The 26863-nt window shown below is 40.1% G+C and overlaps 1 protein-coding gene across 1 annotated transcript in view; it reads left to right on the plus strand.

Moving 5' to 3' along the window:
• The window catches only part of ush2a (Usher syndrome 2A (autosomal recessive, mild)), a 929735-nt gene that overhangs the window by 162703 nt on the left and 740169 nt on the right, over positions 1–26863 (plus strand). Inside the window, 2 exon segments of the mRNA XM_072580162.1 lie at positions 20437–20533; positions 20536–20580. Of these exon segments, the coding sequence (XP_072436263.1) occupies positions 20437–20533; positions 20536–20580 (142 nt within the window).

The following is a 26863-nucleotide window of genomic DNA, read 5'->3' on the forward strand; positions in this document are numbered from 1 at the left end:
GTTAAGACTTTCAGAGGTCACTTTTAAGAATCAACCACATGGCAGTAAGTCTGGTGAGGTAGGAGTGATAGTCCTTGACATCGAGGCCACATTTGACCAAGTGTGGCATCACGGAGTCTGAGTAAATATGGACTCAATGCAAATCAGGAGGTATCCTCTCAGATGTTTGGAGTCATGCCTGGTACAGTGGAAGATGATGTGCTTTTGGAGTTAGTCATCTTAGCTCCAGGACATCTCTACAGGAAGGTTTTCAGATCAACCTGTTCAGAGATATTATTACACACCTCTGGAGTCAGTAGGACTTGATCCCAGCCTCCTGGCTGCCACTGTGTCACAAGAGCCCCAGTTCTTTGGGGTAATGTTCTAGGCCCAACCATCTTCACAAATGGCCTTCCTTTCATCATAAAGTCAGAAGAAGGATGTTTACTGATGATTGCACAAAGTTTGGCATATTCATAACTCCTGTGATAATAAGTGCAAAAAGAGCAGGACAATATTCAGACTTGTGCTTAAAATGGGAAGGAATATTCGCACCACACAAGTGCTAAGCAATGACCATCTCCAGTAAGTGACAGCCTAACTTTGACATTCAATGATGTTACCATCATTGAACACCCCATTACCATCGAGCAAAAACTCAACTGGACTCACTACATAAATGCAGTGGCTACAAGAGCAGATCAGAGGTTTGGGATGATGCAGCAAGTAACTCATCTCCTGACTCCCAAAATGCATCCACCATTTTCAAAACACAAGTGGCAAGTGTGATGGAATATTCCCCACTTGCCCAAATGAATGCAGCTACAGCAACACTCAAGAAACCTGACGCCATCCAGGGCAAATCAACCCGCTTGATTGACATCTCAACACAACCATTCAGTCACTCCCACACTGAAGCTCAGTTGCAGCAGAGTGTCTCATCAACAAAATAACCTGCAGATATCTGCCAAAGGTCCTTAGACAGCACCTTCCAAACCTATGACCATCAAAGGTTGTGAAAGACAAGGGCATCAGATACCTGGAAAAATCTGCAAGTTCCTCTCCAAGTCACTCACCAGCCTGACTTAGAAATATATCAGCGTTCTTTCACTGTCACTGAGGCAAAATCCTGGAATTCCCTCCATAATAGCATTGTGGGACTGCCTACAGCGCATGGACTACAGCAGTTCAAGAAGGCAGCTCACCACCACCTTCTCTAGGGCAACTTGGGATGAACAATAAACATTGGCTAGTTAGCAATGTCCATATGCCAGAAATGAATGAATAGAGATCTGAAATCACATTTCTTTGCTTGAAGAACTTAGTGAACCAGATTGGTGGTTGTCTTGATCAACATTACTGACACTAGCTTTTATGTTCAAAATTCATTAGAATTTTAGAATCTACGCAGTGTGGAAACAGGTCCTTCGGCCCAACAAGTCCACATCAACCCTGTGAAGAGTATGCAATCCAAACCCGTTCCTCTACATTTACCCTGAGTAATACACCTAACCTACACATCCCTGAACACTATGGGCAACTTAACATGGCCAATCCGCCAAACTTGCACATCTTTGGAATGTGGGTGGAAACCAGAGCACCCGGAGGAAACCCATGTAGACAGAGGGAGAATGTGCAAACTCCACACAAACATTTGCCTGAGGCTGGAATCGAACCCAGGTCCCTGGCAGTTTGAGGCAGCAGTGTTAACCACTGAGTCATTAAATTTATTAAAATTAATTTAATTCAAATTCTGCTTGCTGCCATGCTGGAGTTTAAACTCATGTCCTGTAGAGCATTATCCTGGGAGTCTGGATTACTAATCCAATGATATTACCATTGTGCTACCAGGCATAGCCCACTATTGCTGCAAATAAGCCCATTACCAGCCCACCTTATTATGAGAATCTTTTAGGATTAAGTTGCACCCCATAGACTCTTATAACACAAATGGAAATGAGTATAGATTTTAGTGAAACTGCTTTGCCTTCTATTAAAAATTAGAGTCTTTCAACATACCTAAACTGTAATGATATCGAATTAGACGTACAGGTTTGATTGAGAAGTAAGCATTATTAGTTAAGCAGGACACACATATACATTAAAAACATTTAAAGATAACGATTTATGTAGAAGTTAACTATTGAAGACAATATTGTAACCAGCAAAACAAAAGATCCGCTTTGAAATTAGAAAATACCTAGAACAGACACATATGCTATTAACTAAGTTAATAATTCATACTCAACACAGACAACAAACATATCGCAAATACAAGAAGTGTAAAACCATTTAATAATTGAAAAGAAAACCTGAAAAGAAATATAGCAACATCACTCTTTGACATGAAAATAAGGTATTAATTACAAAAGGAATACTGAGACCATCCAACTAATAAGATCGTAATTGTATTATTACTAATTAAAAATTAATTAATTAATCTTATTATGGCTAAGATCCTAATCACATGAATGTCATTTGAAACAAAGTGAGACAGTGCACATAAAGACAAGGATGTGGACCACGTTTACTGAAAATTCCAAAATGAAGGATTACATTAAATTTGAAAGAATGCGAGAGACATGAAAAGAATATCTATGCAAGAGTAGAAATTGCAAACAAATTGACTGGATAAAATCTCACAACCTTATAAGGGAATCTTAAGGAACAACGTTAAATGATACAGCCTTACATGAAAGTGGTACAGACAAATACAAAATGGTTACATCTACATTTGTAGGAGGAATCCAATTAGTATAAAAATAAAATCTTTTCACTGAAATTTCACAAGTATTAAAAACCTGCAATAATATTTCAAAAAATATTTTCTCCTACCCGAGAGACTTTATCTTACTTGCTCTTTACTTTAAAGTTCTACTTCAAATGTAAAATATTCTATTCTTAACTATTTTTATATATTCCTAAATGTAATTAGATATTGTCAAATAGTTATAACTAATATCAGACTTGATTCTATTTGGATTGTTATCACATAATATGATTGCTTTTCGCATAGCGATATACTTATCCATTTAATTTCTGTCAATAAAATTGCAAAATTTGCAAATGGTCTCACTAAGAGAACAACAGAAACAAACCCTATTCTCTATATAGCCCTTGTGGGAAAAAACATTCTGGAGAGAAAAGTCCCAGACCCTTAAAATATTTGGGATGTTCGTAGCATAACTAAGACTTAATAAAATTACACAGACTCTTTGAAGGAGGAAAACAGTGTTGGGCTGCTTCTTCTCCTGTGATATGGTTATGTCAATCCCATGGATCCAAGATGAAGCATTTGTGGAATGAACTAGGTTGAACTCAGTGGACAGAAGTCATCAGCGATATACTTCTGATCTTCATTAGCTCCAAGTCGGTGATAAAAGCTATAAATCACTTCAGATGGCACCTAATCAGTTAAGAACATCTTTACGCTTGTGTGTTGTAATAAAACCTATTTCATCTGGGAAATGTTGGAGAAACTCAGGTCTGGTAGCTTTTGTGGAGGGAGAAGTAGAAATGACTTCTACCAAAAATTGGCTTAGTGTCAATTTCGAGGATGTTCATGGCTGTTTCATGGGCTTGAGAGAGCTATCTCATACATTGTTATGCTTCCCACCTTGTTATGTATGCACCACACCTCTATGGTGCTGCTCATGGGCTACCTTGTGCTTACTTTCAACAGAAGCACTTTCCATTGTCAGGACTTTTAAGATTCCAGGCTCTGCCCCAGCTATGGGCCAAGTTAATTGCTGCAAGCCAGGAACTGCCCTTCATAGTTACTGTATCAGAAGAATTGTCCAAGATGGCTGACAGCAGCAAGCTGGCATCCTGATTGACTGATTGGAATCTCAATGTTCTGTGAAGAGGTGGGTTGCCCTCTTTCCTCAAGACCATTAACAGAGACTACAGCAACAGACACTGCCAGCCTGGTCTGAAACTACCACCTGGGTCAGTGCAAAATCCACAATCTGGAGAAATATCAGTAATGCAGGAAGCAGCTGAATGATTTTCTGTATTTTGCAAGTGTAAATGTTACCATCTTCTTTCTGCTATTTCACACTCACGGCAAATTCAAGTCAGGCTCATGGTCAACCAATATTGCAACTGCAGGCAGCATCTTTCCTCACTCTTTCTCAACCATTCTAACCCCTAGAATGTTATGCCGACATGTAGTCTGTGTTGCCTACTCAGGATACCTCATTCGTTTCCCTTTACCTGCATCAGGACTAAAAACTGTGCCACCCATTTTCATAGAATCATAGAATGCATATGGTGTGGAGGCAGACCATTCAGCCCATAAGTCCAACCCTCCGAAGAACATCCCACTCAGATCTGCCCACCTACCCTATCCCTGTAACCCCACATTTCTAATGGCTAACTCACCTAGCCTGCAAATTCCTGGACACTATGAGCAATTTAACATGGCCAACCCACCTAGCTTGCACATCTTTGGACTGTGGGAGGAAATCAGAATACCCAGAGGTAACCCACGCTGACATGGGGAGAATTTGTAAACTCAACACAGACAGTTGCCTGAGGGTGGAATCGTACCTGTGTCCCTTGCGCTAAGAGGCAGCAGTGCTAACCACTGAATTTCATCTCACTTAATTCCTCCCTTTTGTGTTATTCCAGGAGAAAACATCCCATAGTCAGGTGAGGAAGTCAAGGCAAGTGTTGGGAATACAACCTTGGTCTCCCTACCACTTCCAAAGAGAAAATGTCTGCCCTACTGGGAGAGGAACGTAACTACTCATGTAGTAATGTCAAGACCTTGGTGTCCTGCCAACCTGGGAATATTCATCATCAAATATTGCATTGCTGACCTGTTACCACAACTGTGAATGCATTCAAAACATGCCCAAATCTCAGCTTATTAGTTCATAACTCATTCTCTCTTGTCTGTTGCAGCCATCGGTAAATCTCCATGGCCATAAAGAGACCAGACTCTCAGGACATCATCTCCTCCTTCACCCTTAAGAAGAAGCCACAGATCTCTCAGGGGAGGCACCTGCAAGGCTGTCTCCTGCACCCTCAACTACCTCAGATACTGACACCTTGGGGGGGGGGGGGGGGGGGGGGGAAGGTTTGTTGCTTGAATTGGGCACACGTTCCGGTAACCACACCACCGACACAACTCTGCACCTGGCTAAGGAAGAAACAATATTGGTCATGTCTTTTGAAGGACGGTCAGGGACCAAACAATTCTCCCTCTCCCAGGCATGGGAGGACCCCATCATGTCAACCATGAAAATATTCATTCAAATGCACAAGCAGATGCAGGAGCAGTAAGCAGCTTTCTTCGGAGGACTCGGGAAACTGACTCAACAGTTGGTGGGGTTTACTGATGTCATTTGTACTGTGCTGCCTCTGGCATGTGACTGTCTGGCTGCTTCTGTCTGGCAGTTATGGAAATCCAGTTCCAACAGCCTCAGATTGGTGGATATATGAGTACAGATCTGAGTGATCAGCACCAAGGGCAAGTCATTAGGAGACAAGAGTCCTTGACCTCACTCTTCCTTTTCAAGGAGACTGGGTAAGAACTAAGCTTCTACTTTCAAGCCAGTTCTGTATCCAAATGGCTAGTTCTTCCACATACTGAACTCACTCTGCCTGAGCAACACAGCCCCACTGCCTCTGCCCTACCTCCAAACCCCAACCCTATGTGAAAATTAATCTATGATTGAATGATGGTGCATCAAATGTGTTGAAGGTTTCCAAAAGTTTGTAATTTTAATAAACACTTGCAGCTAGGGTAACCCAGGGGCTGCTGGCTTCAGCAGCATCAAAACATTTCCAATTCATGAAAGATGACTTTACGTAATTTGCAAAAACAAATTTACAAAGAAGACATGATGAACATCCTTATGTTCTGACTGGGGCACAATGCTTCACCTCTCACAGGTCCACATCCTCTAGCAGACAGCCTAGGTCATCTTCTAGTTGCATGGAGCAGAGAATCCAAGGATTAAGCCATGTCCTCTTTCTGTCCAGAACAGGAATGAACCAGTAGATATGAACTGTATGGAAATCTGGTGTGAAATCTGTAGTCCTTGTTGATTCCAATGAACAAAGGTACTGCATTGTTAATTTGCTGGACATCATGGCATGGCATTCTGATTGCCCCCTCGAAACAAAGGATGGGCATTGCTGCTCTTCTCTCACTGTACAGCATTCCACAGAATTCCAGTGTCTGTGGCTCACCTGCATGCTCACCACATCAGGAGGAGAGCTAGGCTGGAAAATCCACATTAGGCAGCAGTTGATATTATTCCTGGGCTTCCAGTTGCATTTAATTTTCATCCACTTATGTGACTGCTTTTTTTACAATGGGCACAGAGACAATCGGAACTTGAATCCACTGGGGTAGTTCCAATGAGCCGATGAGGACAATATCAGAAACAAGCAGCTCCACAGTGATATAATAATTTAGCAATCACAGCACACACAAATAACTTTGAAAACTGTCCTCTAAACATTGGGACATGAAGCCTTGCAATAAGAGGCTGGTGGGATGTCTCTACATTGACCTTGCACATGGTTGCCATGTTTCTGATATGTGCTGATTGAGCCTGTTGGCACATTGACAGTAGAAGTTTGTACGTGTAGCAGAAATAATGAGAACATTGCACCTCCTCCCCACAACTCTCCCAGTACCCAGGAAAGGTAGCATTATATGTGGGGTAATTGTGTGGATATTTTATGGTCCAAGATGTGAAGTAAGCAGCTACTGCATGTTAGAAGGTATTTGAAACTCTGGCAACTGAGTTAAACTGTTTCAGCTTGCCTGGTATTACTTGTGCTTCAAAGCTATTAGTAGTATTGGTTTGTAGTGTTGAATGATTGCTTGTGACCAGAATTTTTAGTCAACACAGCAGGTTAATGCATGAGGTATGCATATAGAGTTATATGATAACTGATGTCTTGTGAATAATTCATTAATGCTTTTACCATTTGAAGGGCCTCATATTGCTCAATAGCAGAATCCTGTCCCTCAGAGAGAAAGAGAACACTCTACCCACTTCCATTTTGATTGTGTACTTGCGATTTGGATGAGACTTGAAGGTAACACAGGTGTAAGGGTGGATAAATCCTCAGGACCCAATCAGGTGTACCCTAGAAATCTATGGGAAATGAGGGGAGTGTGTGCTGGGCTTCTTGCTGAGATATTTGTGTCACCAATAGCCACAGCTATTGAGGTGCTGGAGGTTGGCTAATGTGGTGCCACTATTTAAGGAAGGTGGTAAGGAAAAGCAAGGAACCTTAGACCAGTGAGCCTGACATTCGCGGTGGGGAAGTTGTCAGAGGAAATCCTGAGGGACAGGATTTATATGTATTTGGAAAGGCAAGGACTGATTAGGGATAGTCAGCAAAGTTTTGTGCATAGGAAATTGTGTCTAAGTAACTTGATTGATGTTTTTGAAGAAGTGGCAAAGAGGATTGATGAGAGCAGAGCAGATGACCTGATCTATATGGACTTCAGTGAAGGATATGACAAGATTCCTCTTGGTTGACTAGTAAGCAAGGTTAGATCGCATGGAATACAGGGAGAACTAGCCATTTGGATAAAGAACTGGCTTGAAAATAGAAGACAGAAGGTGGTGATGGAGGGTTGCTTTTCAGAGGGGAGGCCTGTGTCTGCAAATATCGATGCTGGGTCCACAGCTTTTCATCATTTATATAGATGATTTGGATGTGAACATGAGAGGTACGATTTGTAAGCTTGCAGAAGACACCAAAATTAGAGATGTCGTGGACAGAAATTTACCTCAGATTACAACAGAATCTTGATCAGATGGGCCAATGGAGTTTAATTTAGATAACCGTGAGGTGCTGCATTTTGGAAAGACAAATCAGGGCAGGACTTATGCACTTAATGGGAAGGTCCTGGAGAGTGTTGTTGAACAAAGAGACCATGGAGTGCAGGTTCATAGTTCCTTGAAATTAGATAGGATTTTGAAGAGGCATTTGGTATACTTTCCTTTATTGGTTAGTGCATTGAGAATAGGGAGTTGGGAGGTCATGTTGTGGCTATACAGGACATTTAAAGGTTCAGAAAAGATTTACAAGGATGTTGCTAGGGTTGGAGGGTTTGAGCTATAGGGAGAGGCTGAATACACTGGGGCTATTTTCCCTGGAGCGTCGGAGGCTGAGGGGTGACCTTATAGAGGTTTACAAAATTATGAGGGACATGGATAGGCTAAATAGACAAGGTCTTTTCCAGGGGGTGGACGAGTCCAAAATTGGACGGCATCGGTTTAGGGTAAGAGGGAAAAAATTTAAAATAGACCTAAGGGGCAACTTTTCAAGCAGAGATTGGTGCGTGTATGGAATGAGCTGCCAGAGGAAGTGATGGAGGCTGGTATAATTGCAACATTTAAAAGGTACCTGAATGGGTATATGAATAGGACGAGTTTAGAGGGATACGAGACAAATGCTGGTAAATGGGACTAGATTTATCTCGGATATCCGGTTGGCATGGGCGAGTTGGACTGAAGCTTCTGTTTCCATGCCGTACATCTTATAACTCTCGTGCTTCACAGATTGAGTTGCAGGCTCAATCTCTTAGTCTAAGTGACTCCTCTTCATGTTCTTTTCTGCCTTAGGTTTCTTGTTAATGTCACCAGCTTGATCTTCTCAATGTTTCCACTGAAGTCATTGATTTAACTGTTCACATCTCACTTCGTTTGACTGGGGTTCAGGGAGTAACGTATTATCCTCCCCATTGAAGCCAGGTTAGTGGTGACTATTGATAAGAGTCCATCCCTGAGAACTCCATGCACTCCTATTCTGTATTTTCTCCCATCCTTACATGTTGACTTGCCCTATTTATAATTATCTTCCCCTCTGTAGGCCAGCATGCTGCCTTTAATCCTCACAATTGACTTACCCACCTTGCCCCAAGTGGTGCCTGATAACCTTCCATGACTTTTAGTAGACAGAATACTGAGATCGCTTTTGATAAACCTTCTAACTGACTGAACGACCGAACTGACTGATGCGTGACAGGGCCCCCAACTAACCTTTATACAATTCCCTTTCTGACTTACTGCTAATCTCTGGATAGGTTGCTTTAGCCCTGCAGGACTGATGATGGTGCATTCCCTGGACTGTAGTGATATGGATCCTCTCAATCTTGGATGACCTAAGCCGCCAACTGACTGTGTCAAGCCTTGGACTGAAATTAGCCAATGCCCTTGGCCTGTTGTACCTGTACCTCTGACTGAAGACAGCCCCTGCAGGGTTTCTCCCTTCACACTTTGAGAATGACCATTTGACTAAAGCACAGTGTGCTTTCTGTTTAAGCTGCTGACACATAGTTTTATTTCAACATTGACATAACATGGTGCTGTGCAGCAATGTGGCCACTCTCTTGCCTAATTACTGCTGACAGCTATGACAGGCTGCCTGGCTCTGTGTCTGCACTGAAAGGCAGCGCAAAACAAGCTTATAAGTTTTGAATGAAGTGGTGAAACACAACAAGGAAAGGCAAGATATGGCAGAGGTCATGTGAGGATCCAAGTAGGCACAACTTGACTGTACGCTAAGAGAACATGGTAAGATTCCTGAGAATCCTGAGGATTTCCCCAACCCATGAGGTAGCTGCTTGACCCTGTGTATGAAGTGATCTGTCAGCACCATTACAATGCAAGGTGTTAATATGTTCCAATGCGCAGTACTGTAGTGAATAACTGTACTTGTAAGTGAGTTGGAGATATTGCAGAATGACGTAACATTCCTGATGCAGTTCCAATGTCAACTTGCATGGGCAGGATGGAGTGCAGGCAGGTGCTGCCCATAGGGTGTCCCCAGAGATGTTGGCGTCGACTGACAAAGGTGGAGGCCTGGACAAGCAAGTGGCAAGTTGGAGCCATTTTCATGTCGGGAATTGTCACCGTCATGTTTCTCTCCTCTGTGTGTGAGAATAGCAAACTGCATACAAATGAAGTGAGAATCGCTAATAATGAAAGACAAATGATGGCAAATAGGTCTCTCACTGTTCACTCCTCTTATCTCTTCATTTAAACCTTGAGTGGAAGATCAGACATGCTTTTGTCAATGTTGACTATCTTATTTTTCTAAACGTGGCATATTTTCCCTGATGACTTGCCATTATCCATATTGTATGGTGGCTGGGAATATTCAGCCCACAGAGTTAATGTTTCAAGTCTAATGCAACCTCTTTTGAAGAAAAGTAATTTTAGACTCAAACTGTGTATTCTTTCCATCGATGCTGCTTGACCTATTCGGTTGCCCCAGCACATGTTATCTATTTTTCAGGTCCCAGAATCTGAAATGCTTTATTTATGCTTCAAATGTGAACAACCATTAAACAGTAAATACCCTGAAGATGTTCTCTTCTTTGGTCTCTCAGTTCCATTGCATTGTTTGAATTAGATATCAGTCATAGATAGAATCATAGAGATGTACAGCATGGAAACAGACCCTTTGGTCCAACCCTTCCATGCCGACCAGCTATCCTAACCCAATCTAGTCCAATCTGCCAGCACCTGGCCCATATCCCTACAAACCCTTCCCATTCATATACCCATCCAGATGCCTTTTAAATGTTGCAATTGTACCAGCCTCCTCCACTTCCTCTGGCAGCTCATGCCATACACGAAGCATCTTCTGTGTGAAAAAGTTGCACCTTAGGTCTCTTTTATATCTTTCCCCTCTCACCCTAAACCTATGCCCTCTAGTTCTGGACTCCCCGACCCCAGGGAAAAGACTTTGTCTATTTATCCTATCCATGCCCCTCATAATTTTGTAAACCTCTATAAGGTCACCCCTCAGACTCTGACACTCCAGGGCAAACAGCCCCAGCCTGTTCAGCCTCTCCCTGTAGCTCAAATCCTCCAACCCTGGCAACATCCTTGTAAATCTTTTCTGAACCCTTTCAAGTTTCACAACAGCTTGCTAACAGGAAGGAGACCAGAATTGCACACAATATTCTAACAATGGCCTAACCAATGTCCTATACAGCCACATCATGACCTCCCAACCCCTGTACTCAACATTCTGACCAATAAAGGAAAGCATACCAAATGCCTATTTCACTATCCTATTTTCAAGGATTCCACTTTCAAGGAGCTATGAACCTGCACTCCAAGGTCTCTTTGTTTAGAAACACTCCCTAGGACTTTACCATTAAGTGTATAAGTCCTGCTATGATTTGCTTTCCCAAATTGCAGCACCTCGCATTTATCTGAATTAAACTCCATCTGCCACTTCTCAGCCCATTGGCCCATCTGATCAAATTCCTGTTGTAATTTGAGGTAATCTTCTTCGCTGTCCACGACACCTCCAATTTTGGTGTAATCTGCAAACTTACTAACTGTACCTGTTATGCTCGCGTTCAAATCATTTATATAAATGACAAAAAGTAGAGGGCCCAGCACCGATCCTTGTGGCACTCCACTGGTCACAGGCCTCCAGTCTGAAAAACAACCCTCCACCACCACCCTCTGTCTTCTACCTTTGAGCCAGTTCTGTATCCAAATGGCTAGTTCTCCCTGTATTCCATGACATCTAACCTTGCTAATCAGTCTCCCATGGGGAGCCTTGTCAAACGCCTTACTGAAGTCCATATAGATCACAACTACTGCTCTGCCCTCATCAATCCTCTTTGTTACTTCTTCAAAAAACTCAATCAAGTTTGTGAGACATGATTTCCCACGCACAAAGCCATGTTGACTATCCCTACTTAGTCCTTGCCTAATAGAACGTTTACGTTTTTTGTGATGTTTTTGCTAAATAATATCTGGTACGTGCAAGGCTAGTTGCAAATGCATATTTTCCACTTGCTATCTTTGTTAGATATGTTCCGCTAACCAGATTTAACTTATTGCATTTAACAGGAATCTGCATTTGATTCAGTAGTTGTAATTTGAGTAATGTCACCTTGAAAGTAGTGTTGAAGGGTAAATGGGAAGAGGTAAAATGTGCAAATATAAATTTCTAACCTAAATTTCTTCCGAGGAATAATAATTCAAAATGAACTAAGCATGTGAGAATTCTTACAACCAGATGGGTTGTATAATCCTCCTCAAAGATGCATTTTTCAAGACAGTGGATTCTTTAACCTTTAATCAATCTTAGAACCACGTTATGAAAATACATCAATTCCACCACAGACTCATACAACGGTTACTAATTTAGCACCATTTACTGTGTATGAATTTCAAGTGCATGCAATTAATATGGCAGGCACTGCACTCTCTCAGTGGGTACTAGGATAAACTGCAGAAGCTGGTTAGTATTAACAAATTTTATCAACTGATTTACGGAATATATGAACACAATTGTAATTTGTCATTTATTTAGTAATGCAGCAGTCAAATACTTTATTTGATTAATATGTTTGATTGTGTATAGTGCATAAAATGCAGTTGTATTTTTGATTCAGAAAAACACATAGCCATGGTGAATCAGATGTTAATCACAGACCAGTTAGAGTACAAAGGCAGGTCAATTTTAACAAACTTTTTCTATTCATTTTCAATTAAATATTCTCTACCTTCATGGATAACAAAAAATATGGAAATGCTACTTAATTTATTACTCGAATGCAAAGAGCAATTCAAAACAGTTTAACAAATAAGTTCTGTTTTTGGAAGAAGGTGTAAAACTAGCTGTCAACTCGCTTTGAGCTTGTTTTGTTATTGTCGCAGAGCAATTTTGCAACAATTATCCATTTTGTAATGAAAATAGAATTAACTTTCTTAACTTCTGATAACAGTTCAATAATCCAGAGTAGAAACTGCTCCAATGTATCAGCATCATGTTGGAGATGAATGGGAACCAACATTTCACAGTGGCCTGCTACAGGGTCCTTCTGACTTGATTGGAAGGCAAACTTGTCAATCAGGCTGACATCCAGGCAAGTGGTCTGCCAATAATAGAAGAAGCATATTATTGCTGCAGCATGTGATTCTTTTTGTGTTTCTTGTCTGATACTCTGCCTTGTCTATGTTTCCTATCCCATTAACCAAAGATGCTGGAAGGAGAAAATGATTTGAGAGAATAAAGAGCAAAGAAGAAAGAAGGTGAGATAGAAGAGCAACCAGCAAGACAGAAGAAAATAATTAGCCGAAGGAAAAGGAGTCCAGAGACAGTTCCACTATTTTTATTTGATCCATTAGCAATGCCATAGGAAGACAACTAGGAGTTAGTTATCATTGTTTATATTAAATATGTTTATACTCTGCTTTGAAAATTAATTTAGTTATTTATCTATGTGTCAACCTATATGTCTAGAATATTTTAGTATGGTTCATAGATCAAGCACAAGAAAATTCAATAATCGTGCTGCAATATCATCTTTAATAATACATAGGTTCAATTTGAAAAGGTAAAATTATTCTTTAATGGAGAGTATTGATTGCCAATAGATGCTACTTAAGCAACAATGAACATGAAAAGGAGTGTATTATAGGCTTTTCTTGACAGGTTTCTGAACTGCAACATCCTTGGTAAAGTACACTTGTTCCCCTGAGTAAATTGCTAGATTGACAAGTTTACATATAAACTAGTTTTAAATTGGGTAAAAGTCAAAGAGGATGAATGCATTGTTGAAAATGAAATGGAAAATCTCATGTTGTTACTGTCAACTTTAAAATTACTGTCAAACAGATTTTCAGACAATGACAAGGTGTAATTTAAATGTGTACATTTTCCTTTCTTTTCACTGTTTTTTACAGACAGATACTTTCTGCAATTTTTTTCTTGCTTTATCATTTGATGTGCCAGAAATTTCTTTTAAGTTGACATGTCTTTAATCCTTTTAGCACCCTTGTTTATGGCTGCACTATCAGTTCTCTCACTCATCATCTGTTTAAAATATCACAAAGGTGCAACTAAGCAACAATTGGGTAAGAGAAGTGATTGGTATATTATCAACATTGATGATAAACAGGCCACTAATCGACTTGTACCACTGATAATTTCATGACGAAGTTTCTTCTTCATAGGTTTTTAGTATTAATTACTTCAATAGTATTGATCTGTGGAAAATATTTACCAATGTACCTACTTTGTTTTACTTTATTACAATGTTTTGTTAATTTTGGCATATTCAAGCTGACAAATGTTAATCATGGACAGTGGGTTATCTTCAACTCAATTTCAGCACTCAAGTCTGTTATGATTGTATCGATTATAATCAAATGAAGAGAAGTTAACTTTGGATTTCTCCTTATTTGACCATAATGGTTTTTTTGTTTGAGAAAAGGATATACTTACCAGCTCAGTGATTTCTCAACTATTTACACACTATGACTATGAAAGAAACAATAGGACAAGTTTTCTTGAGTTCAAGAAAGGAAGGTTAGCTTTATAATGCTCCAACAAATCCAAGTTAAATAATTAATTGTAGCCTTTCTCTCTTCCAGCATCCACCGGAATCCCAAGCAAACACAATACAGGTTATGGAGCGGGAAGAATACAGAGGTCAAATTACAGTCCATTTTTAAAAAATAGTGAAAGAAAATACAGTCAATAGTCTGGTCACTCTGCTGGCTTCAGGTGAAATAGGTTGGTTTTCTGTTTTCAATACAAAGTTAATTAAAACTGAAGATGAATTAATTTGGAGAGACAATTGAGGAATTGAGGTTTTTATCTTTAAATATCTCTGCCTGAAGCAGATAGAAAGAGGAAGTCAAGCAACAACATTTCTGGCCCAAAAGCTTGCAAGTTGGGTGGAGAGACAGCAAGGGAGAAAACAAAATGTACTTTAGCTTCTCAGGTGCTTATTTTGTTCTCCTGAGAAGGATATGCTTCAAAAACAGAAAGGAGTTGGTTAGTTTTTTCACTGCTCTCTCCAACTGACCAGAAGTTCAAACGTGATTGTTCATTTTAATTGTAACGCAATGTGATCAGGTCCAGGAATTGCTGCTCTCAGTCAAATTTTCATTGCATGAGTGATTAGCTTTAATGGCCTGCCTCCAGCATTGTATGCTTGATTGCCATATGTTCCTTGTTCATGAGACAGGAGATGGCAGCCCTTTTAACTTCCAGGGATTCGTCATCTTTTGGTGGGATGCACACTTGCTGTCTCATACTCAGTGGGGTTGTATTTTAAAAGTATTTTTGTTTTGTTTGAAAAGGCTACTTCTTATCAGTTCAGTTCATGTTTCCAGCCGATAGATTAAAAATCATAGTTTGGCACGGTTGACATGTGCAACTGACATGGCTCATTGCAGAGGGACGCCCCTTTTTTTCTAGACAAACAGTGAACTTCAGAATTACAAATTTAGTACCTAGATAGTGACACTTCATTTATTGTGTGCTCAAGTTCACTTGGAACTGAATTCACTTAATTTAGAAGCCATGAAGTTGGCAGGTCGGAGAGATAAATCCCGTCCATCTAGCTGCATTTTAATATCTGTCTCATAAATAGAGTGTATTTAAACAATTGTTGTAGCATGTTAACCTCTATGTAGTTCTTTGTGGTGGTAAATATACTAATCAATATTATGTGAAGTAGTCCTGTACCTGAATATGTGCCAATTATAAATTCATACATTTCAACTTTAATGGAAACTACCCACTTAAAATGGTAGAATTTTAAATACTTGCTTACCAGTGATAGCATGGTAGTGCTTCAGCTAAAGTTCACAGAAACCTCTTTAATCTAACTAACATTACAGGATCATTTTAATCTAACTCCACTTGTTCACTTCCACCATATCTTTAGGAAGACCATTGGCATTGATTACTTTTGCTCTGGTTTTCTTCAAGTCTCCATCAATTCATGTCTCCAACCATCTGATCTTACCCTCTTCCTCTTTTGTTTTTACTTTCAATTACTTCTTTCATTGTTGTCAAGAGAAGGCTATTGAGATGTTGTTTCTGAGTTGGATGTGTGGCTATCTCTCTCTGTCTCTGTCTCTCTAGGTGTAATGAGCAACTTTTTGATTTCCTGAACTACTGTTAATCTAACTCAATTATTTGGCTTTCTGGCCATGCAGTTTACTGAGCGCTGTGCACCATATGTGAGTTTCAGTGGGAGTTGTTTTCCTGGTACCTTCTTTCCTCAGAGCCCAAGTCTTAGAACTGTAGAATGGAGCACTGTATACTAGTGACTGCACTGGACCTTTATACAACTATATGCCAATACTTCGGACTTCTAGATTCCAGTTAGGTCATCAGGTGCAGCTATCTATAGCTCATTCAATCTGGATTTTGTTCTTTAGCATAACCTTAACAAGGGACTTGAAGTTTTCCAGTGCCTTTTGTCATTGTTTCCAATGTCGACTTTACCCTTGACACTTGCAGCTATAATGTCAATCTTTTGCCTTATTTATGGTCAGTCAAAAGACTTACTGTGTCTTTGCACCTGATCAATTTAACTTGGTTAGTTTCCTGCAAGTTAGATTTATTTTGAATTGATTCTACCTTTATCCATGCATTGCAAACTGAAAAATTCAAATCAACCAAATGTTCCACCTGGGCCCTATTGTCTTTGCTCTTAACCTGCAGTAAGTTCACTTAAGCAGGCAGCATATACACTGATCTGATGTCAGCAACGTAATGCTTAAATAAACAAATTGATGCCATTATTGGACTCCAGCTGCTATGTTATCTTGACCTGCACAAACTGTTGCAATGTCCCACTGAAACCAGACAAGGATCACAAACAAAAACAGTACTATAAGTATTCTTTTTTTTTGATGGGATAGGGAAGGAAGTGCTGGGGTCTATTTCAACAGACACACCATTTCCAACTCTCCAGAGTGAAATCTTTCCAAAGCCTTGCTGCTGAATGCTGTGAAAGACCATTCAAATGTCCACAAGCAGGCCAATAGGTACTTCCAGTTCACTCTGTTTCTGTTCCAAACTGGATGCCTGCTCTCAATATATTATGAAGTCTAACAGCTGGTATTGTTGATGTTCTCTTTCTGCTATGGTGTGTCAGCCTCAAAGTGAAATGGGTGAGATCTGAAATAAAAATAACATGCTGGGATAATGAGTAGGCTTCCACTGTTAAAGCCAATGGTTGTTGAAATTTCCCCAATGTTTGATCTTCAATTACACATGTATGTGAAATGCCGTATGATGCTAAATGCTTTCAAATTTTATATATTGACAGTATGAGCGTCTCACAACCTCAAGGATAGCTAGTGCTGTGAATATGCTATTAAGTGACAGTGGAGAACAATAAGCAGCAGTTAGCATTACATGACAACTTCAAACTGAGCTAATATCCTCAGATATGTCCTTCTTTTAAAAAAGGCTGTCATATTGAGTATGCAGAAGTGTGAAATAACTTATGAATTCAATAGATGTTAACTTCAATTCTGATTGAAAGGTATGAAAATAAATATACACCTGTCAAAGTAGTCAAAAATTTTGTAAAGGCATCCAAATAAGGAGTAATAATGTCAATCTGAATATGGAGTGCAAAAATTGCAATGGGCATGCACTAAATTTTGTCGTAATAATTTTAATTTAGAATAGTACCTTTTGCATTGTAAAACATTTAAAGAAAATCGGATAAAATTTGATATTGAGTCACATAAAGAGATATTACCCAAATGCTATGTCAAGAGAGCTGTTTTAAGGAGGATTGTGAAGTAGTGGGGCAGAGAGGTTTATGAAAGGAAATATTTTTCCCTGTACGTCTACACTGATACCCTGGTCAATGAAACAGAAACACTGACCATTGTTTTAATGATTGAATTTCTCAGATATCGCTAGTTTGTAGCCAATGGGCAATCTTTTGGTGCCAGAGGCCAGCTCCGTCACTGAAGCATGTCTCTCCACTCCCTTAATGAAAACAGCTTCCCACTCTTCTCCTACTCCCAACTTCACACCCATATTATTTTCCCCCCTCCCCCACTGTTTTTCTCTTCAACCTCTTCCTCTTCTCCCACTTCTCCATCTCGCATTCTAATTCATTCAGTTTCTGTCTCTCTCTGTCAATCATTCTGCCTTCTCTCCAGAATGGAAAAAAAAAGCAGGGCATAACAAGGTGCCGATTATAAAGAAAATTCACTCAAATTGACTCCCTAAAATTTGCCAATACCTGTTACCAGTGTCATAAAAGGGATAAGTATAATTAACCATAACTTTCCCCTGAGCATCTTAATATCCCAATCATATACTGGATCGTAAATTACCCAGGAATATTATCACTGGAGATTAGCTAGAACATATAGTTTATACTTTATTTTTTTTTAAACTTCACTGTACTAAGTGTTCTTGGTTTGTGAGATGCTGGAGTTAATTCTTGTATGAGAAATAACATCAATCTCAGGTGCATCAACGTTACTGTTAACATTAAGAGCTACAATTAAAGGTCTTGTGGCAATATGATCATGTCCCTATGTCAGGGTTAGAAGGTCTGGATTCAAATTCCACCTGGGATGTAATGGCCATTGAGGTATATTATAACATGTTCAAATAGGTTGATTTTTATAAATATGGCTGAACAGGACATTGGTAGGCCACTTTTGGAATATTGCATTCAATTCTGGCCTCCCTGCTAGAGGAAAGATGTTGTTAAAATCAAAAATTTGCAGAAAAGATTTATAAGGAGGTTGCCGGGTTTGGAGGGTTTGCGTTATGGGAGAGCTGGGGCTATTTTCCATGGAGCATTGAAAGTTGAGGGGTGATCTTATTAAAAGTACTTTAAATCAAGGAGGGCATAGTTAGGGTGAATAGCCAAGGTTCCTTTCCCAGCGTAAGGGACTCCAAATCTTGAGAGCATAGGTTTAGAGTGAGAGGGGAAAAATTTAAAAGGGACCTAAAGGGCAACTTTTTCACACAGAGGGTGGAGCATGTGTGGAATGAGCTGCCAGAGGAAGTGATGGAGGCTGGTACAATTACAACATTTTCAAGGCATGGGTACATGAATTGGAAGGGCTTAGAAGGATATGGGCCAAAGGCTGGCAAGTGGGACTGAATTAATTTAGGAAATCTTGTTGGCAGGTACGGGTTAGATCAAATGGTTTGTTTCTGTGCTGTACAGCTCTATGACTCTGTAAAGGTCTTGAGATGCAGTGATAATATCATCAGTTACTTCACCTCTCAGCTGCTCTTGAGATGTGTCCAAACAGCATGATCAACAATAATTATAGAGCCACCATTTTTAACCTCTTCCTCAAAGCATAAGGTAAAGTAATACTTAATGGTGTAGGATTATAACACTAGAGTCATAGAGTCATAGAGATGTACAGCATGGAAACAGACCCTTCGGTCCAATCCGTCCATGCCGACCACATATCCCAGCCCAATCTAGTCCCACCTACCAGCACCTGGACCATATCCCTCCAAATCCTTCCTATTCATATACCCATCCAAATGCCTCTTCAATGTTGCAATTGTACCAGCCTCCACCACATCCTCTGGCAGCTCATTCCATACACGTACCACCCTCTGCGTGAAAAGGTTGCCCCTTAGGTTTCTTTTATATCTTTTCCCTCTCATCCTAAACCTGTGTCCTATAGTTCTGGACTCCCCAACCCCAGGGAAAAGACTTTGTCTATTTATCCTATCCATGCCCCTCATAATTTTGTAAACCTCTATAAGGTCACCCCTCAGCCTCCAACGCTCCAGGGAAAACAGTCCCAGCCTGTTCAGCCTCTCCCTGTAGCTCAGATCCTCCAACCCTGGCAACATCCTTGTAAATCTTTTCTGAACCCTTTCAAGTTTCACAACATCTTTCCGATAGGAAGGAGACCAGAATTGCCCACAATATTCCAACAGTGGCCTAACCAATATCCTGTACAGCTGCAACATGACCTCCCAAATCCTGTACTCAATATTCTGACCAACAAAGGAAAACATACCAAACGCCTTCTTCACTATCCTATCTACCTGCAATTCCACTTTCAAGGAGCTATGAACCTGCACTCCATGGTCTCTTTGTTCAGAAACACTCCCTAGGACCTTACCATTAAGTGTATAAATCCTGCTAATATTTGCTTTCCCAAAATGCAGCACCACGCATTTATCTGAATTAAACTCCATCTGCCACTTCTCAGCCCCTCTGGTCCAGATAGTGTTGTAATCTGAGGTAACACTCTTCGCTGTCCTACACCTTCAATTTTGGTGTAATCTGCAAACTTATTAACTGTACCTCTTATGCTCGCATTCAAATCATTTATGTAAATGACAAAAAGTAGAGGGCCCAGCACCGATCCTTATAGCACTCCACTGGTCACAGGCCTCCAGTCTGAAAAACAACCCTCCACCACCACCCTCTGTCTTCTACCTTTGAGCCAGCTCTGTATCCAAATGACAAGTTCTCCCTGTATTCCATGAGATCTAAGCTTGCTAATCAGTGTCCCATGGGAAACCTTGTCGAACGTCTTACTGAAGTCCATATAGATCACATCTAATGCTCTGCCCTCATCAATCTTCTTTGTTACTTCTTCAAAAAATTCAATCAAGTTTGTGAGACATGATTTCCTCTGCACAAAGCCATGTTGACTATCATACTTATTTTGTATACAGGTGTTTCATAAAGTAACAGTCAAAGAGAGATCCTAAACAGTGACAGATTTGAAGCCCTACAGATTTTATAACTTCACCATCTCTGTTGGCAATCGGATTGATGTGTTACAAGTGAAATTAGCTGAGGCCAAACATTAGCTGCAGGTATCATTAATTCATCTATCTTATTTACATCTAATGATTGATGTAAACATCTTTAAATTTTGATTCCTTGGTGGAGGTAAAGAAATTGTTTTATATCTTGATATGTTCTACCTGTATTATTATTGTATAATTCTGTAAATGTAGTACTTTATGATAACTGCAAATTTCTCATTATACCAGTTAATGATATAATTTCAATGTTATTAGGAATAGTCATCCTGAAAATATAAGTATAACTGAACTAAATTAAACAAGCTACTCAGACTTAATTTGGAGCTTGAAATTTTAAAGAGAAAAGTAGTGTTAATTACAGCTTCATCAGCTGATTATGTGGAAATCTCTTTCGGCTTAGTGTAGCAAAATCAGGGAAATGTGTAAAATGTTTAGAAAACCGAGAACATTAACTAAACCATCTCAGACAACATAATCCAACATTATTTATAACCAGACATTATTGGTCTGAATCTTTTAATTTGGGTTGTAATCCCCATTTCTAACTCACATCAGGTTAGAAGTTTTTTGGTGACCTTTGAAGAAGTGTTTTTGGTGATCTTCTGGGCTAGAAACCTTCCGAGCTGAAGCGCTACCAGTGGGATCAGGACTCCTTGCAGCCACCCAGACAGCAGGTTTGCATGAAAACCATGTTCCCTTTTTCAAATATCGACTGTATTCTGCTGCTGGGAAGGTATACATGTAAGGCAAGCAAGGGGTAGGGTAATACTTGGATGTTGGGATAGGTTACTTCGTGTATGAAAGGGTAGATGACAAGTGAGTGAAGGGTCCAATTTGTACATCATTAGGGATATAGGTAGCAAGGTGGGTGAGTGGTATATGTGGTAGCTAGGCGGCAGGATAGCATGCCAGGGGGGTCAGGGATATATATGGCAAGTGGGTGATGGATTTGAGTGCCAAGTGGGCATTGATTTAGATTGCCAGGGTGTCAAGGGGGTACAGGCAGCAGGTGAATTAAGTGAATAGGGTGCCACATTAGTGAGGGGTTAGTATGTCAGGTGAATGAGGGTTACAGGTGGCATGACTGAGAAAGTAATGTTACTTGCATGGGTAGCTGCCACTTGGATGAAGTTGTAGGATGCTCATTGGATGGGGGAGTAAAGATTACATGTAGGCGAGGGGGTACATTTGGCAGGGGGTTTCGGTATATGATGACAGGTAAGTGGGTGAGGGTTTAGGGTACACCAGTGTTTGGTACAATATCTTCATTTTGAATATCACTCAAATATCGGCTGTCTTATGAATTTACAATATTGAGAGGGATGATACAACCTACACTGAAGTTTTGGTAAAATAATTCACAATTCATTGTCTGATCTGTACTTTTTGAAGAATTCACAAAGATTGTGGTTCTGGGAAAGCTATTAGATATTAGTCTGTTAGTCTTTCAAATAGATTTTGACAAAACACTAAATAAAGAGCTTCTCAACCAGATTGAAGACTTTGATATTTGTGACAGGGTACTGCACTGGATTGAGAAAAGACTGGAAGATGTTGCACATATTCATAGGACTACAGGCAGTACTCAGTATCTACAAGCAGATCTATAATTTGATTGGGCCATGACTGTTAAATAAAGTTTACAATAGAGATGTGAAGTGGTATGTTGGAAGGATTAATTGCGTATATATAAACACATTGTTCAGGAAAAAGGGCGAACATTGAAGGAAAGAGGTGTGGGTGTTTTTATGTCTAGAACAGTAAAGGTCAAGACAAATTCTGGGAGACACTAGCCAGGGAAATTATGATCCATTTACAGGATGATGCACAAAAAAACCTACAGTATTTTGTCCTTGCACAAAATCTTGGATAGTTCACAGTTACAATACTGTATCCAGTTTTGGTTTCCTCACAATTTGATGATAGTGAGGCTTTGGAAAGATGCAGGGGCTGCAAGTGAGATTTCATGGTTATGTTTTGATTGCTTAAGAGAGTTAGCGACAAATATTGCTTATTTTAATATTCTTAACTGAGCTGGGCTTTTTATCTGCTTTTTCCTCCATCTAAAAAAAGTACCCAGCCTCTATGAAGGGTGGGAAACATATGTATTATGATGTAGAAGATATGACATTTATGTAGGAAATTGGATGAACTGATAGATCTTCCCTGTCCACATCTTTGTATGTGTTTGAAGTCCATCTCTGGGCTAAGCAGAGCATAGCAGTGACAAGCAGAAAAATAATACCTACTACTTGCTAGATGTAGTGGTCAGGAGTTACCAGTGGCTATCAAAGTAATATTTTGCCTTCAGAACCTTTTAAGAATTGTAGGACACACATCTGGAGACTTCTATTTGCCAGTCTGCAAAAACAATGAAACTGGTAGTGATGTTTGGCATTTCTAGCAATTATTTGAATCTTATCTGTAGCATTGTCAGTCAGCATGAGTGGGTACCTGGCTTTACAGTATTGGCTGACTTTCCACTGATGGAGGTCACTGTCAATTGCACACAAATGACAAACTTTACAAAATAACTAGGAGAGTTTGTGAACTTTTAGACCTTTCACTACATTGACATTCAGCTCGCGTGCAATCATGGAAAGATCTTTCTGAAGGAGTGTGCAAGATAGGTGTGGATTTTTTGCAATGGTTTAATCAAAAGACAATCACAATACCCTGGCATGTTGACGTCTATAAACACACTTAAAGATAAAATGAGAGATACCCATTCTAACATAGTAGGTGACATACAGCAGATACCTGAACAGTGAAGCCCAACAGTGTATATTGGGTAAATAACATAAAGTAGCTACAGTGAATTCTGTACTATCACAAGGTATGTTCAAGCGGGATAAAGGGCTATGGGGAGCAGGCAGGAAAGTGGAGTTGAGACCAGGATAAGATCAGCTATGCTCTTGTTAAATGGTGGGACAGGCTCGTTGGGCTGAATTGCCTGCTCCCACTCCTAATTCCTATGTTCTATGTTCCTATTTTATTAAACAAACCATTGGTTTGCTTAAGTTACTCTTCAGGTGCACAGAATGATTTGAACAGACTATTTTGCATGTAGCACCTCAGATCCCCAGAAGATTGCTTTATACAGCATTGCGTAGTAGTGAGGTTTTAATCTGCAAGGAAAGTAAGGCAGCGATCAGAGATTATCAGTAATGATACTGAGGATGTGGAGGAAAAGGATGAGAATGATGATGAGGAGGAAGCTAGTGAAGCAGTACAGCATTAGCTACTCGCACTGGTGCCAGGGACATTGTTATTATATCAAGTAGGCCTCATGGGTGAGAGTGGAAACACCTCATGTGTCTTTTTACAATTATCTCTCTCATGGACTAGCAAATAACATGTAGGAAAGACCAAGATTAACCTACTTGCTATTCTATTTAAGCAACAGGCATTTTGGCATTCAACGTATACCTGGCCTCGGTCATGTGGACATGGTCTAAGTGGATTGCAACCTTAGTTATTCCATGGAGATAGTCACTCTATCCATTGACTGGGAGATCATTGCAAGTAGGTGTCTCCATTCTGCCACCCATGGTAGACTATAATGTACATCATGTATTCAGTTCTCCTTTTTGTCAATGGTTTCCAGAGTATAGCATCTGTACAGAATTCCTCATCTTTGGAAAATACATCCTTGTTTAACAGCTATTCCCAACAATTCTGCCCCCCCCCCAACCCTGACAAAATTTTAAATCCTATTGCTGCTCTTCTCATCATACTTTTCATCAGACTTTAATGACTCCTATGCTACATTTGATGGAAATTGCCTAGCCAGTCTATAATTTATTGATCTGGTTACCAGTTGACACTCTGTTCTCATTTTCCCATTAATCACACAAAAAACTTTATGAAAAAGTTACAAATTTTGAGTGACTAAATCTTACAATGAAGTTGTAAATTGAATTTTACAACAATCAATTTGATTAGTTATTGTATAATAATGACATTTTCCCATTTTTTGTCTATTAATACGTTGATTGAAATCTTAACTTGACAATTTCAGCTTGTTGCAAAAGTTGAGGTCTGGATGTGGCAGAAATTCAAAGTAAATGCTGAGAACATTTCCTGTGCTTGAATAATGACACCCCTAATTTTACTCCAGGTTTCAATTCAGTGGAATCAAATGATGCAAATAGAGAGCCAATGAAGAGTAAACCAAATTTGAATATTTCTAGCATTACTGTGGCCTTCAAGTAGGTGAGGCTTTGAAGTTGTGAAATTAGGTATGTGGAGATGAGGATGGGGGGTGAGGTGGGAGGTGATGATGAATAGGAGAAAATGAGGACTGCAGATGCTGGAGATCAGAGCTGAAAATGTGTTGCTGGAAAAGCGCAGCAGGTCAGGCAGCATCCAAGGAACAGGAGAATCGACATTTCGGGCATCAGCCTGAAGAAGGGCTGATGCCCGAAACGTCGATTCTCCTGTTCCTCGGTGATGATGAATAGGAAACACAGAAATTTTTTCAGAACATAGGGGAGAAAAGTGGGATTCCACTCTACTTTCAAGTCAGTACATTACAAAAATTTGCTTTGTTGTCAGATAGCCCGAAGGTCAGGGTTTGTAGCTTGTTGTAGAAGCATCACGGCAACTGCTAATAGAGTGGACACATCCTACATGATGTACTACTAGTGATCATACACAAGTTGTACATTAACAGATTATATTCCTACGAATCATGAAGGCTGTTGACATGAGGAGAATCTGCTAGAACCCAAGATCCCTATCTGCCACTTCTACTTCTTCCTGGGACATATGAGGGAAATGTTTGTTGTGTGAAATATTACACCAGTCACCATCTTAATTCTAGCATAAAGTGTAGACTTACTGATGTTATCCCATGTGGCAGCCAGGAAAGAGTTGGAGGCAAAGAATTAACTTTGACTGTGATGGCACGTGCTGTTTGAGCAGTGAGAACTAATTGAAGCCTTGTTGCTGCAAGTAACACAACTCTTTTGTATCTGCCTGAAAGCTATGCAGCCTTCCAATACATTGCACTTTGTCAAGGAGCAAGTAGGTTGTCCTGGATCTGCATATTCTGTTAAGAGTTGTGCAAATACATTATCTTCCACTTATTGCATTTGCAGCTTCAGTTCTATTTCCTTCTCCTTCTCTTTCTAACATCACAAAGGTGCCTGGTATTGTAGAGAGTTCAGAATGTTCTACATCCATTAAAATTATCCAACTATCGAAGAAAGTTCTATGAACTAGAAACCTGAATAATGACACTTGTGGAATCCAATGTACTAAGACTTGGACCTCATTTCGATGGAGTTCATGGACTGCAGACAGCAACAGGCAGCTGATTGGTGAAGTGCAATGGAAGAGCTTGTGTTCCTGTTGCCTGCAAGTAGGTGAGGAAATTGGGGAAAGCAGGAAATGGAAGGTTGATTGAATTGAGAGGCAGTGATGGCTTGTGTACAGAATAGATAGCCGTTATGCAGAGGTAGGGTGGAGAGGTATTGGTTGACAGGTAGATAACATGGATTGGGAACAGCATTGATTACCAGCAGTAGCTAGCAATCCCCCTGACCCTATCTACAGGCATATATCTTTTAAAAGAATACTGTTGTTTACAACTTAAAGGTTGTTGAGGAACATTTATTTGGCTGCAGGTGGGTTTGATTTTGCTGAGTACAGCCGATGTTGGCTGCCTCAGAACAAACCTGTCAGACTTTTTAGTACCCAAAAATAAGAAGTAACCATTGCTTCTAGAGTGTGCCAATAAAGTGCCCGCAGATCTCTTGCACAAGTGGCTGATATGATTTAACAGAAACATTCGTGGTCCAACCTCCTTTCATCTATCAGGCAATATTTAGAGAATGGGGGAAGCACCAGCTGCCATGTGGAAAGTTCCAGGCACCACTCAGAGAGTGCCTTAATAGCGCCTATAATTGACCTTTTTTGCCACCCATTACTGTGGCATGCCAGAAATGTCCACTGTCCACTGCCTGCTCCCCATAGCCCTTTATCCCGCTTGAACATACCTTGTGATAGTACAGAATTCACTGTAGCTACTTTATGTTATTTACCCAATATACACTGTTGGGCTTCACTGTTCAGGTATCTGCTGTATGTCACCTACTATGTTAGAATGGGTATCTCTCATTTTATCTTTAAGTGTGTTTATAGACGTCAACATGCCAGGGTATTGTGATTGTCTTTTGATTAAACCATTGCAAAAAATCCACACCTATCTTGCACACTCCTTCAGAAAGATCTTTCCATGATTGCACGCGAGCTGAATGTCAATGTAGTGAAAGGTCTAAAATTTGCTGAAGGCAGGATCATGCCAGTAGACTGGTGTGCTGGCTGT

This window comes from Chiloscyllium punctatum, chromosome 11 (genome assembly GCF_047496795.1).
Source record: "Chiloscyllium punctatum isolate Juve2018m chromosome 11, sChiPun1.3, whole genome shotgun sequence".
In the NCBI taxonomy this organism is placed as follows: Eukaryota; Metazoa; Chordata; class Chondrichthyes; order Orectolobiformes; family Hemiscylliidae; genus Chiloscyllium; species Chiloscyllium punctatum.